A 13,576-nucleotide genomic window follows, 5' to 3' on the forward strand; every position below is an offset into this window, starting at 1 on the left:
CCTCCCCCTGCCCGTCCACACATCATTAAGATGAAGAGCGAGAGGAGGAATTCTGGGAGTTGAAGTCCACAAGTCTTAAAGCTGTCAAGTCTGAACACCTCTGGGATTTGTTTTCTAAAGGGTTAGGGGTGCAAGGGTCTTGTAACTTGACAGCTTTAAAACTTGAGTGCTTCAAATGCCAGAGTTTCTGAGCCAACATTTTGGTTGCTAAGCAAGAGTGTTGTTAAGTGAGTTTCACCACATTTTACAAGTTGGCCACGCTCACCCAGTCACATGGCTGGCAAGCCACTCCCACCCGGTCACATGGCTGGCAAGCCACTCCCACCCAGTCACATGGCCAAGAAGCCACTCCCACAAAGCAGGCCACACCTACAGAAGAAGTTCTAAAAAATTTTGAAACCCACCACTGCTCTGTGCCTAAAAGGTTCACCATCACTGGTCTAGACACTCAAGTGAGTATCTTAACAAAGACTTGAAGCATGTATATCTCAAGGCAGCATGGATGCATATTAGAATGTGCATGACAATTAAGGATAATTCTTCTGTGCTAGTCTCATTCATTTGATAAACCTTCTTTCTTCTAGGGCTAATGTAGCATTTTAGCTAAATAAACAATTCACAAAAATAGATAAAACTAAAATACAGTACACCAGCCTTTTCTAGGGCAAACTACAAGATATCGTGGCTATTTGTAGATTGTTTTAACTTATTTTTAATTTTGGACATAAACTGCTTGAAATAAAATATTTCCTCCTGGTCATTTGACAGCTAATTCCACGGTAGTGATTTGGTTGGCTTGTTGGGAAGGTGTAAATATCCCACTCAAAAACCAGGTTTGCATTATTTGTCAATTCTCAGGTGATGACAAAAGAAATTACTTTTGCCCAAATGGAGCAGTTGAGTCAGCTGCACGTATAACCATGTCGAGAAAAAGCAGACTGGATTACCTGACTTGTGCCTTAGGGAGAGAAACTAGATTACTGCAAACTAAATCATTCATATCTGCCTTTGAAAAGAGTTTGGAAACTTCCAATGATTTAAAAGACCGCTGGCACCAGTTTTAAAAACAGATTAATGTGATCTGTATTCTAGCTCCACTCATTGCCTGAATATTCTCAGGTGTAATTTACCAGTCTTCAGTATTAGCCCTAAATCAGAAGATGGAGAGCCTGCAGTCCACAGATGACAAATCATCACCCCTGTTGCCCTCAATCATTAGCTCTGCTGATTGGGAGGGAAATTTCAGGTAGGGGAAGGTGGCTTTAACAATGAAGGCAGGAATTTATTTATTTGATTTATATTCCATCTTTTTTGTACAGGAGCTCAAGGTGGCATACGTAGTGTACCTTTCTCCTGTTTGCCTCCACAGAGGGAAGGAGGGAAGGCTGAAAGAGACTGACCTGGCCCCAAATCATCAAGCGAGCTTCCATGGCAGAGGGGGGATTGCAACACAGCTTTCCTTGTTCCTAGTGTAACACCTTTAACTACTACACCACACTAGCTCACCAGGAGGTAACTGGTTTGGAGTCTCTCCTTGCCCCAGAACTTCAGTTAAAAAGAACCAAACAAAGCAAATCTGTGTATGTGTGTAGGTTTCCCCCCTCCCTGGAAGCAAACCTGATCCTGACCCGCCCCCTCCATAGGAGCTGCAGCAAAGAAATGACACAAGAGAAAGAACACGGGGAGTATTCTTTCTGCATCGCAAAGATTTGAACAGTCATTAGATGACAATCCAGGAATTCTGTATACTGTTCAAAATGTTTTCTGTAAGAAAACATGATCTACTTCTGAGTGGAATTTGAATCTTGTCATCCTACAAACATCATCACACTGCTTCCAGTCCACCACAGTGCAATTACAAACAAAACACTGAACCCTAAGAGCATCAAATTGCTTTGTCTGACGTGACACTGCTAAAAAACAAAGTACTTTTTTCAGTTCATCACAACGTTTGTACTCATCAGAAAGCTGGGTCAGCTTATGGGTATGGTACTACAGGATGAAGCCTTCCCACGGTGGGGTGTGTCTCTATATGAATAATAAAACTGACTGATGATCATAGCTGCATTGGTGAAAAGGACACAGCAACAAATAAAATACAAATGGGTTATATTTACACTAATAAAGGGAAAGATCTTTTCATACCTTTGGTATTTGGAATTTCTGTGTTTTGAAGGATAAAACTCACAATACGTATCCTAAAACATACAAGAACCGAAAAAACAGCAATGATGGTATAAACTGTTCAGAGGCAGAAATAAATACAACTGTTGTTATCCATGATAGAAAAGTATTTCTTCCTAGTATAGAGATTCATAAGGCATATAACTTGTATCCTGAACATCTTTTAACTTTTTATCCCTAACTCTGATCCTACTTTATCCTGCTGGTGCCAGTTAGAGAAAGAAGAGCAAATAGATCCATTTCTGAGAATTAGGGGAAGGAGGCAGCAGCTCACCAGGAGCATTGCCAGTGAAGAAGGTGTAAGGATTGACTTCCCTATTCAGCCCTTGCTTGAAGTTTTTAGTTTGGTTTGTTTGATTTATTTTAAAAAAGCTTCCAGTTCTTTCTCTGTATTCTACACTAGGAGTCCCCAACCATTCTGAACTGGGTCGCACAAGGGCGGGTGAGTGAACACGTGCGTGCAGCTCCATTTGCATGAGTGGCAAATGGGTAGGTGCACTTGCAAAGCTCCACTTACGGGACAGGCAGGCATGTGCCCGCACTTGTCCAAATGGAGCTGCACACACACATGCCTGCCACTCACACAGAATGCTCCCCCCCTGCTGGTCCACCAAGCTGGACAGGTTAGGGACTGCTGTTCTACACATTAATCTACATAGCTGCTCAGTAGTTTCCATCTACTATCTAGTAAGGGCAAAAACCTTAGCAAAAATCTTTCTATTAGTTAACATTATCTTTAAATGAATAGCATTGATATCTCTGCAGTTTTGAAATGGCTTAGAAAGTCACACCCAACTGATCCTCACCCCTCAACTACAATTAGAAGTTCTCAGTTAAACTAAGCAATAGCCTCTCTGCCAATCCAAACATTTTCTTCAAAACCATTTTCCCACTAATTTATGACCTCATGACTTCTTAATCATGTGGACAGCAGGTTCACTTGAACACAAACTGTATGCACCGGTTGGTTGGTTGGTTGGTTGGTTGGTTGGTTGGTTGGTTGGTTGGTTGGTTGGTTGGTTGGTTGGATGGATGGATGGATGGATACCTTACCTTGTTGAAGTGATTGCTGACTGTTGGTAATCTAATTGCTCCAATTCATTGTCAGAATTATTCAGAAGCCACTGGTATTTTCGAAAGATTCCACTTGGTGCATAAATTCCATAAAAGAGCTTTTGGTCCCTAATTGCCTAAGAATTTGATAGAAAAATAAATGATACCAAGACTTATAAGACATCAGTCTAGGAGAATCCTCAATTCTCATACTCATGAATTGGTGCAAAAATATTATGACCATACTTGAGAAAAGGCTAGTTAGACAGATCACATCCACTCTATCAAAGCATGAGCTTGTTGTGTTGTCAGACTGAGCTGTCTGATATCAGGTCCAATCCTGAGCAAGGAATGCTGTGGGCCTTTTGTAAACAAGAGCTTCAAATCAACGTGTAAGCTTGATATCCAGCAATGTGGTGTCAGCTTTGGGGAGGGAAGAGATGTCAGTCTTACCTTGATAATGAACCCTTTCCTGTGCAGTTCTTCCAGAAACTTCTTTTTCTTGCGATCCTTCTCACTGTTCATCCTGTGATCATCACAAACTAGGACAAAGTCCCATTTCTTAGGGACCTGGTTAGAGAAAAACAATCAACTAGTTGAATATCAATAAGAAGCTTTCCTTGTCTCACATAAGAAAACAACTACTACAACAACAACGACAGCGACAAGGATAACGACAACAACGACAATGATAATAATAAACTAATACGCCAACCAACCCCCAGGGACTTCCTATGTATGTATAATATATTATGCATACATTACACATATATAAGAGGTAAGTAAGTCCCTCTGTAGGGAAGATGGTATGTTATTCTGACCACATGATTCCACTCGTCAATTCCACATGTAAAAAAAATCTATAACTCATTTTCTTTCCAATGGACCTATGTATTTATTGACACGTCATGCTAAGTATGGTTGATCTTCATCACTCCTTGATGATCAAAGCAAACAGAAACCTAGTAAGCTGCACTTCCAAACAGTGAGACAAAAACAAATTGCAGATCCAAATTATGATTTACCACCTGAAAACAAAGCATTCACCACCCCAATTCAGATTTCATCCTAGGATAGCAGTCCCCAGCCTACATTCTGTAGATAGGGCTTCGCTTGTTTGCACAGCATGGTTTCTGGCATGCCACGGCCCTGTGTCATTCCACGGACCAGGGGTTGGGAATCCCTCCCCTAGGATAGAGATGTAAAAACTTTGAAAACAACTGGAATAGTTTAATTTCTTCTCCCCCCCCCCAACATTTTTGCCAGTCCCCCCTCTTTTGCCTTTTTTTTAAACTAAAAAGATGGAATAGATGAAGAAAAATGAAATATTTTCTTTCAGAATAATGAATGCAGATAAGGAGATACGAAACTCCTATATTGCTATTCTTTATTCCCCCTCAATATCCTGCATTAGGATAAGCAAGATTATAGAAAGCACATAAAAGGAATAAGAAAGTTTACCATCTGCATATTACTAAAACTCTTGTGTTTGTAACTTTTAACTGAGTAAAACGATGCATCACAGGGCAACTATTTTTCAACTAATGGCTTAACTTACACAACACATCCAAAATGATGCCCTTGGAACTGAAATTTGGCAAATCTGTGATTCCTTCAGTGTCTAGAGGTTCAGTAGACTGGTCCCACACTATTCCTCTGAAGGTGAGATAGACCAGCCCCTTTTTGGCTCCTGCTGATCAAGTAGACAGAATAACCAAGGGTAAAAAAAAAAAACCCAGTGTGAATGGGAACTGCCAACTTATTGCTGACTTGATTGTGGCTGATCACCCTCCAGCATACTCAGCCTCCAGAGGGTTAGGGTGGAACCATTAGCTGACGGAGCAGATCAGTCGTAATCAAATCAGCAGAATGTTGGAAATTGCTCCACTTCTACACATTTTTTGCCCTTGGTTATTCTGTTTCTTTGTTTAGGTAAGGAAATATATCTGCAATGATAACCCAATATTTCACAGGCTGTCTAGTTTATTATAGCCCATTCTCTCCTTGCAAATCATCTTTACTTGTATAAATTTCACACACTGATTTGACAGAAACAAATTATTCTACAGTTATTTTTCCCTCCACTTTTTATTTGGAGAAACATTCATTCCTTTGAGCGGGCCACATACTATTCACAACTTTTCTATCTGCATTTCCACTTTCAAAAAAAATCCTAACCATTTTTAGTAAACATTCTATTAAATTCTTGCCCAAACATCTTTTATTTATTTGCAATTTATTTATAACTTCAAATCATTCATTCCCTTTTCCTGCCAAACACAACTACTTTGATCTTTAATTCATTGATTTCCAAATTGATAGCCCTCATCATATCATGCATTTCAACTAATATTTAGAATATATTTAGCAGAGTTGGAAGGGACCTTGGACATCTTCTAGTCCAACCCCCTGTTTAGGCAGGAAACCCTACACCACTTCAGACAAATGATTATCCAACATCTTCTAAAAAACTTCCAGTGTTGAAGCATTCACAACTTCTGGAGGCAAGTTGTTCCATGATTGATTGTTCTTACTGTCAAGAAATTTCTCCTTAGTTTTAAGTTGCTTCTCTCCTTCATAGGTTTCCACCCATTTCTTCTTATCCTACACTCAGGTGCTTTAGAAAATAGCTTGACTTTCTCAATGCCAGCTAAGAAGCAAAATTCCAATCTGTTTACCCACTACCTAGGATAAAGCTCATAATTTTTGCTCATTGTCACCTCTCATGGCCTTTGGATCAGAATTCCTCAAACATCTTTCCAAATTCACTCTTGCAAACTTTTATTTTGTATCAAGGAACAATAGCAGCTTTTTCCAATCTTCAGCCACAAAATGCAGCATTTGCCAATATTAAACAAACCGCACAGAACTGCTTCACAAGCAAACCGTATTCATATTTATAACATATCTTCCATTATCCTTACAGTCTTAGCCATTTTCAGCATTCTCAGAGCATTTATGGTTTCTTTTTCAAGTTTTTTCTTTGTGGGATTTGTTTTAATTCTATTTTTTGACGTGTTGGCCGAAGACTGGCTAGATACTGAAACCTGGTGTGAAAAAGCCAATGACCACACAGAATAAGAAAAGATGAAACTCTTTAGCTCTGTACAGAAGCAGAAAATGAAGGAGTAACCAAAAATCAGGCTGAATTGTTTTTATACAATTTACGACAGAAAACAAAAATAAGAGAATTGCCAATTGGTTACAAAATTACGTGACAGTCACACATGCGCACAAAGCAAAGCTATCCCATAATATTCTATTAATTAGTTAATCCTACTTCATTATCATATAAGTTGACTACTTCTGGGTATGTGTTTTTTACTATGCTAATGATAAACTTTGCTTATCTCCAGAATCTAGACCAGAGGTGGGGTTGCTCCCAGTTCGGCCCGGATTGGGCGAACCGGTAGTGGCAGCGGTGGAAGGCTCCGCCCACCCACTTGGACACTTCTGCGCATGCAGAAGCATCACACACGCATGCACAAGCAAACTGGTAGTAAAAATAATGGAAACCCACCACTGGTCCAGCCCATGACCAAAAGTCTCTAACCATAGCTTAAGATAAATATCAAATATCTCAGTAACAGGTTCTCTTGCAAGGTATCTTAGTTGCGTGTCAAAATCACAACCTGCCAGCTAGTTTATATAGGAGACATCCGGAGTCAACCTGTGAAGTGTATGTGGATGACTCCTTTAGCTCTTTTGTTGCTAGGTGTTAAAGAAATGTTACCTCTAGTGGCAAAGGCACAAATCCCTCTGGCTAAAGTTAATTCACAGCTTACAAAAGCCATTAATTACTTATTAATAAGCAAAGCACTCACTCTATACACATATTCCCACAGAAATGTATAAACTACCTCTCCTGCATTCCCTTACTTGAAGCTTCGTCTCAAGCCATTTCATAACTTTTTATTTATAGTTCGATTTATTCAGAAGAAGCTTCTGGTATAGTTTTCTTTCTACTTCCAGGACATTTATTTTTATCAAAATCACTTGGCATTTTTCTGTCTTTTTAAATCATAATCATTCTTGCCCTCTTTGACCACATATTATGCTATAATAAAATATTTTATCTTGAAATGGAAAGAATTTTATCTGGAGTATCAGCATGCTACCCAGAGGACAAATGGTGACATATACAATAATCCTCAAATGTCAGAGCCAGATGTCCTTCTGCCTTGCCCTGGGCCAATCCATTTTCACTAATGAAGGAAGAAAAGGGAGGCGCAAGGCCTGAATTACTGAGAAGCTTATCACTTACTTTTGATCTAAATGGTGAATCTGCTTTTGACTAAGCCTCAGGGAAAGAAGAAGCACTATGATTTAAAATATGTTAAAGCAGATTGAATTAGTAAACATAATTACTGTCTGACTAAATTATACTTTAATAAACATAAGGTTATATTTACCTATTTCCCTAAATTGGTTCCAGAATATCTGGAAATTTCATATCTCCACTCCAAGGCAATTGCAAATTACTCCTTGGCTTAGTATGATGCATGAATCTAGCCAATGAGATTTAGTTATGACAGATTTCTCACTCATATTTTGCGGCAGAAAATCCATACTTGAATTCAAGCTATTTAGCATATGTGCCAGTTTAATGCTTCTTTGGAAAAATATTTTCTTCAAAACTGCATTTGTATGTGACTTATTGACAATCTGAAGAACTATGGATTTTTATTTTTGCATTTCTGTAAAGAAAGAACGCAATATGTTGCATCCTCAATCCATATTGTTGTTACTTTCTACACTTTTAAGATTTTTTTCTTAAGTTTTTACTCCTCTAACCTCTACTTTCTCATATTATTTGTACCTATTGAGCTTATTAAATACTTCTGTGTATTATTTATTAAATTATTTGTAGCTATTTTCTTCCTCTTTTCAAATTGGGATTTATACAATGTAATATTTCCTTATGTTTCCCTTCATTATATTGCTAGAATTATTTACATTATTAAGAAAATTTACATTGATTATGAATTTCATTTTGAAAGAAATTAAAATAGTTCTCCATTTTTTAATCTTTGGAATTTTTATGGCGATTATTTTTCTTTTCTCTAATACGCAAGTGTGAATGCAATCGAAGAGCATTCCCTATAATCAGAAGGAGTAGCTTGGAATCAGCCAAAAGCTGAGATTTCCAAACTCTAAATAAATAAATAAAGTTTATCAACCAAACAGTTTGTTTTGGGTATTATATGAAAATAGACCTGTGAAAATTTAGCGCACTAAGTAGGCACAGAATGATGACCAATACAAGGAAGAAACTTTTAAAAAAAGTTATAGCTTCACAGTACTCACAAGGGGGCTCCCTATGGTAAGGGGGAAAATCCAACATTAGAAATTACATTTGGTTCAGATATTTTCCCTCTATAAACACCCGGGGAACACCAGGTTATCAGCTAATATATCAATACAAAATGCATTCTCATTCAATCCTAAAGCGTTTCCATGGAATAACTCTTAAAGGAGCATGACTTTTAAATAAGTCTGATTCTGATGTCAGAAAAGTCATTTCTATCTGCAGTTTCTCACCCACCCCCTTGAGACATTTTCATTTCCCCCAAATGTGTATATTACTGGTCTCCCAATCTGAAGCATTTATCAAATACTTCTGACTGTCACCTTTGTTATTCTTTTTCTTTCCTATTCTGCAGCTTCAAAATATTTTCAAATGCATTTCCCTTATTAAAGCTTTTCCATTTTTTTTTCAAAAGAGGCTGCTAGAAACGGAGAGACATACATTTTCTCCTCCACCAGTTTGTTTAAATAATCCATCCTTCCATCAGTCTTGCTTCACTTTATCGCTAATTTCTTCCTAGCTCTTTTTAGAAAGACAATGAATGTTCTAAACAACCAAGTAATGTTGCATCCCAACCATGACCCTTACGTTCCTCCTATTCATATTTTCTTCACTAAGCATTCTTACTGGGGAGAGTATTTAGGAGAAGGGGAAGCCAAAACCTGTAAAATGGTGGGCAGAATAACACACATGCATATACAAAAGATACAAAAATTCTTTGCAGATTTTGCAGATTTTGAACCCCTGCCTGCATTCCTAACAATTCATTCCTCTTTCTCAGTGCAAAATAAAATATCAATGCAACATGAGAATGTCGAATAAACTGAGCCAGCATGATTGTTCAAAATGTTTAATGAAACATTAAATAGATTAATTGAACCTGTGCAAGTTCCTCATATCTTTTTTTTAATTCAAACAGCCAATACATCGATATCCCTGAGGAAATGATAAAAATCATTCTAATACTGTTTGTTTTATTTTTAAAAATCGAAAAAATAATAATTCTTAATTCAAAACAAATTGACTTTTTTGACAGTGATGCTATATTTATTGAAACAGAACATTCAGTGTATAACTTTTTGATATTCAGTGGATTTCTTTTTTGTTTATCAAAAAAAGCTCTCATTCTGATAGAAGATAAACTGCTAAAGAAGAAATGAAGGTATTATGGATGATATACAACATTCAAAGATCCGGGAATTGAACATAAGAGTGACAATTTTGTCTCATGCCTATTCTTCTTGTGAAAAAAATGTAATATAATTCTCGTTACATAGGATTTCTTTGCAAAATGTCAAAAAAGCAAACTTTTCTTGATTTTTATAAGAATTAGTATGCTCAGGTATTATCAACTAAGATATTGTCACTGTATATAAGTAATTTAAAAACTCTTTGTAGAATTAGAATTTCCTTTATTTGATGACAAAATACTCTTTGGAGAAAGGTTAGATTTTTTTTTTACATTGATGCTGAAAATTTTCAGCCATTTTTAAAGGCCATAAGGAGTATCAAGCTAAAAAGTAAAGCTTTCCTGGAGTCCAGTTTGATTCCTACTGACAACTAAATTTGCATAGTTTTCATAGCAACACTATAAAATGGTTTGCTGATTTCTTTAAAACAGAAAATGATTGTTTTAAGGAGAATCTTGACATTTAGAAAGTTTATGATGTGTTTTTTTTTAAAAAATGAAAAATTGGGGAACTATTTTTTTTATTTGTTTTCCTTGGGTCATAGTATCTTGAGCTAATTCTCTTTACTGTAGAAGAAATAAATGGATTTGAATTTTTTAAAAGAGAATTCCAAATGATGCAGTGATAAATCTAGATGAAAACTATCTGAGGAACTCTTGGTGCTATCAATCAAATGCATTGCATGGATATTGAGTTTTTCCCCTCAATATCTTAAGGGAGTTTTCTTGATAAGGAAAAAATGGAAACATGGATTACCAAATAAGAGTATGTTCCATCTGGAAGATAATATAGCAAGGCCACATAAAATTATGTGAGTGATTCTGGACATCTATCCAATGTTAATGGTATTGTAAAAATAGCCCATAAATTGGTTCTTTAATCTTCTTTCATCAAGGTATTTATACAGGACAGACAACATTCAGTGAGAAGCTTTAATTTCAATATAGCAGAAACTTGAGAAAGAAGAATTAATCACTGCCTGAAGCTATGACTATTGTGATTTCTGACTGTGTTGACAGACACCTATCTTTAAGATGGAAGGTACACCCATTCAAACTTCAGGTAAAGAGCTGAGGTGGCACAGTGGTTAGAGTGCAGTACTGCAGGCTACTTCAGCTGATTGCTAGCTGCAGTTTGGCAGTTCAAATCTCACCGGCTCAAGGTTGATTCAGCCTTCCATCCTTCCGAGGTGGGTAAAATGAGGACCCAGATTGTTGGGAGCAGTAGACTGACTGTAAACCGCTTAGAGCGGGCTGTAAAAGTACTATGAAGTGGTATATTGCTAAGTGCTATTGCTATCGCTAAAGATGGTGTTCAGACTGCTGCAGAAATCCAAGTTCTCTAACACAATTGTTGTGGTGGACAGTAATGTCTGAACATACCAAACCATTAACAAATGCAGATGGATTCTCTTAGCTCTGTGTCTTTTTATTCTTTTCTACCCAACAGACCTTTGGAAATAAATTGTGTAAAGGTGATCCAGACTCTGATGGTGTGCACAATAGCTTTCCCAAACCAGGACAAAATCCAACCAAAATAATTGTGTGGGGGTGGGGGGGAGAGATGGCAAAATAAAGAAAGAATCTGAAATTATATCTGATCAAGCCTGTGTCTTGGGAGAAAAAAATCCTGAAAAATGTCCTTGTGCATCCGTATGGGAGAGGCAGCTGCAGTGGTCCAGAATGTTGGCTATTGCTCCATTCTAGGGCTCCATCCCTTGACTCTTCTATCCACATGTCCCAAAGTGGAGCATAGACTATCTGCATTGAGTTTCCCAGTGCACACATAAAGACAAATACATGGCCTGAGGTAGTAAATTCACTGCAAATGGTTGGATGCAGATTTGATTGTGCCAAAAATATATATCAAAATATTTACACTTTCTGTGTAGGTTTTATGTAAGTTTTGTAAGTTAAATGCTGAGACTTCTATTGTTTATTGTCTGCCGTGTAACTTCCATTGTATGATATGTGTGGGAGTATTGTGTGCATTCTACCTTGAATGTCTTCTCTTGTCTTGCTACCCTTGAAAGAGGAGAGGTGAGGAAGATTGATTGCTTCTGCAAGGCTTCATTTGTATACAGGAGAAACTCTTTCTATTTCTGGGTGTTTATATCACCCTTAGTTTGATTTCATGATAGTATGTTTGCCCTAAGTGGGCTGCACTTGTACATGTACATCAGTAGTGAGTTTCGGCTCCCGTTGCAACCAGTACGCTGGAACCGGAGCCGGGCGTGCACCATAGGCATGCGCGCTGCGCACACATGCACACCCACCGCCTGCAGCGCTCCAGCTGCTCAGCAGAGCGTTGCAAAAGTGTACACGTGTATGCATATGGCCCATTTCCTTCAAATACGAGGTAAGGAATGAGGGCAGGCGGGCAGGCCCTTCAAAGCACCGTTCCGGTATGGTGGCTGCTGCTTCCGGCAGGCACCGGTACGCATGTATTAGGGCGTACCGCCTGCAATCACCACTGATGTGCACATCTTTCCCCTATGCCAATTAGAGATGTTTCTATCCTGTCCCTGAACCTGCAACAGCCACGTCAGGCAATCCAGACTCCACATTGTTCTACTTCTGACAGAAGGCTGATACCTCACAAGGCCAGTATAGCTTTGCTTTCTAGAAGGAGTATGCTGGCTTGGTACGTTGTGCAATCTTTCAAGGAAAAGAGCCACACCTGGGACAGGAGAAACTGAGATTATATCAGAGTGCCTTGGCTCTGGTTCAGTTGCCTTACTACCGTAGTAGCACTCAGGAGAAATTATTGCTATGAGCACAAGGGAAATTGAGGGAGAGCATCAGTGTCTACATTCTGCCTTCTGGCAAAGGGGAAGGAAGTGCAGCTCCCTCATTTTGCTTGCAATTCTCCAGAAGTCATGACTTACACTTTGAGAATTCCTAGTTGAGGAGAGATTTGTCTAGTAAGCCCTATAAAGATAAATCATGACATAACAGGGATAGGATTCTACCGGTTTGGGCAAAGCGGTAGCTCCGACAATCAGCTGGGGCTGCCCAGCCATTCTTGCATTTTACTGACCTATATCCTCTCAGCTGAGTTGCGTGGGAGAGCAGATGGCTGTGCCTAGGCTGTTTTCTTTCCCAGCAGAAATGCAGAAGGTAAGTTTTCTCAAAACTATGCATGTGTACACACGCACAAAGTGTGTGATCACTGAACTGGTTGTTAAACCAATAGGATCCCATCACTGGACATAACCACCATGTCATTATATAAGATATAAAGTATGTTTCTGGGTTGAATAATTCATTAACCTTTTTAAAAGATGGGATTTCCACCAAGTCAGTGCATTTTGATCCATATGACATTTTACCTACTAACCCTAGCATTAACAAATCTAACTCAAGATGGGAGGAGCCATGTCGCAACGATACATTGTTTGGATTCGGCTGTCTGAATCCATCGATGACACTTTTGCCCCTGGACAGTCCGGCAGGATCTAAACCGTCCCGAAGAGACAGTGACTGGGAAGACAAGACCTTGTTGGTAGCAGGGATATCGCAAAGTCCCTGATCGACCCAAGGGGAGAGCTTCCAACTGGTGGCAAACTGCTAGCCCCCTCCCCTGGCTGACATAGTGGAGACTGCTCCAGGGAAGAGAGAATGAAAGGAAAGTGTTTCTACTGGTGAGGTTTTTCTTTTCTTTTCTTTTAGAAGATTGCCCTAAGGAACTCTTTTCTTAAGCTTAATTAGTCCATTAAGCAAGAACAAAGCAGCGTACTTAATCCCCATTGGACTGCCTTAGAAAGTTTTTCCGCTCTTGCTTGTAATCTTTTGTGGATTGAGTGATTGTAACGCTCCTGTTTCTTCTGCTTGAGGTGAAG

The 13,576-nt window shown here is 38.6% G+C and overlaps 1 protein-coding gene across 1 annotated transcript in view; it reads right to left on the bottom strand.

Annotated features, from left to right (window-relative positions):
• Positions 1–13,576, bottom strand: part of ANO9 (anoctamin 9) — a 63,539-nt gene that overhangs the window by 31,792 nt on the left and 18,171 nt on the right. The window contains exons 3-5 of the mRNA XM_032212698.1: positions 3,691–3,807; positions 3,238–3,374; positions 2,146–2,198 (exon numbers count right to left, since the gene is read on the bottom strand). Coding sequence (XP_032068589.1) covers positions 2,146–2,198; positions 3,238–3,374; positions 3,691–3,807 — 307 coding nt within the window. The remainder of the gene's footprint in view (positions 1–2,145; positions 2,199–3,237; positions 3,375–3,690; positions 3,808–13,576) is intronic.

The sequence above is a fragment of the Thamnophis elegans genome, chromosome 1 (genome assembly GCF_009769535.1).
Source record: "Thamnophis elegans isolate rThaEle1 chromosome 1, rThaEle1.pri, whole genome shotgun sequence".
NCBI classification, from domain to species: Eukaryota; Metazoa; Chordata; class Lepidosauria; order Squamata; family Colubridae; genus Thamnophis; species Thamnophis elegans.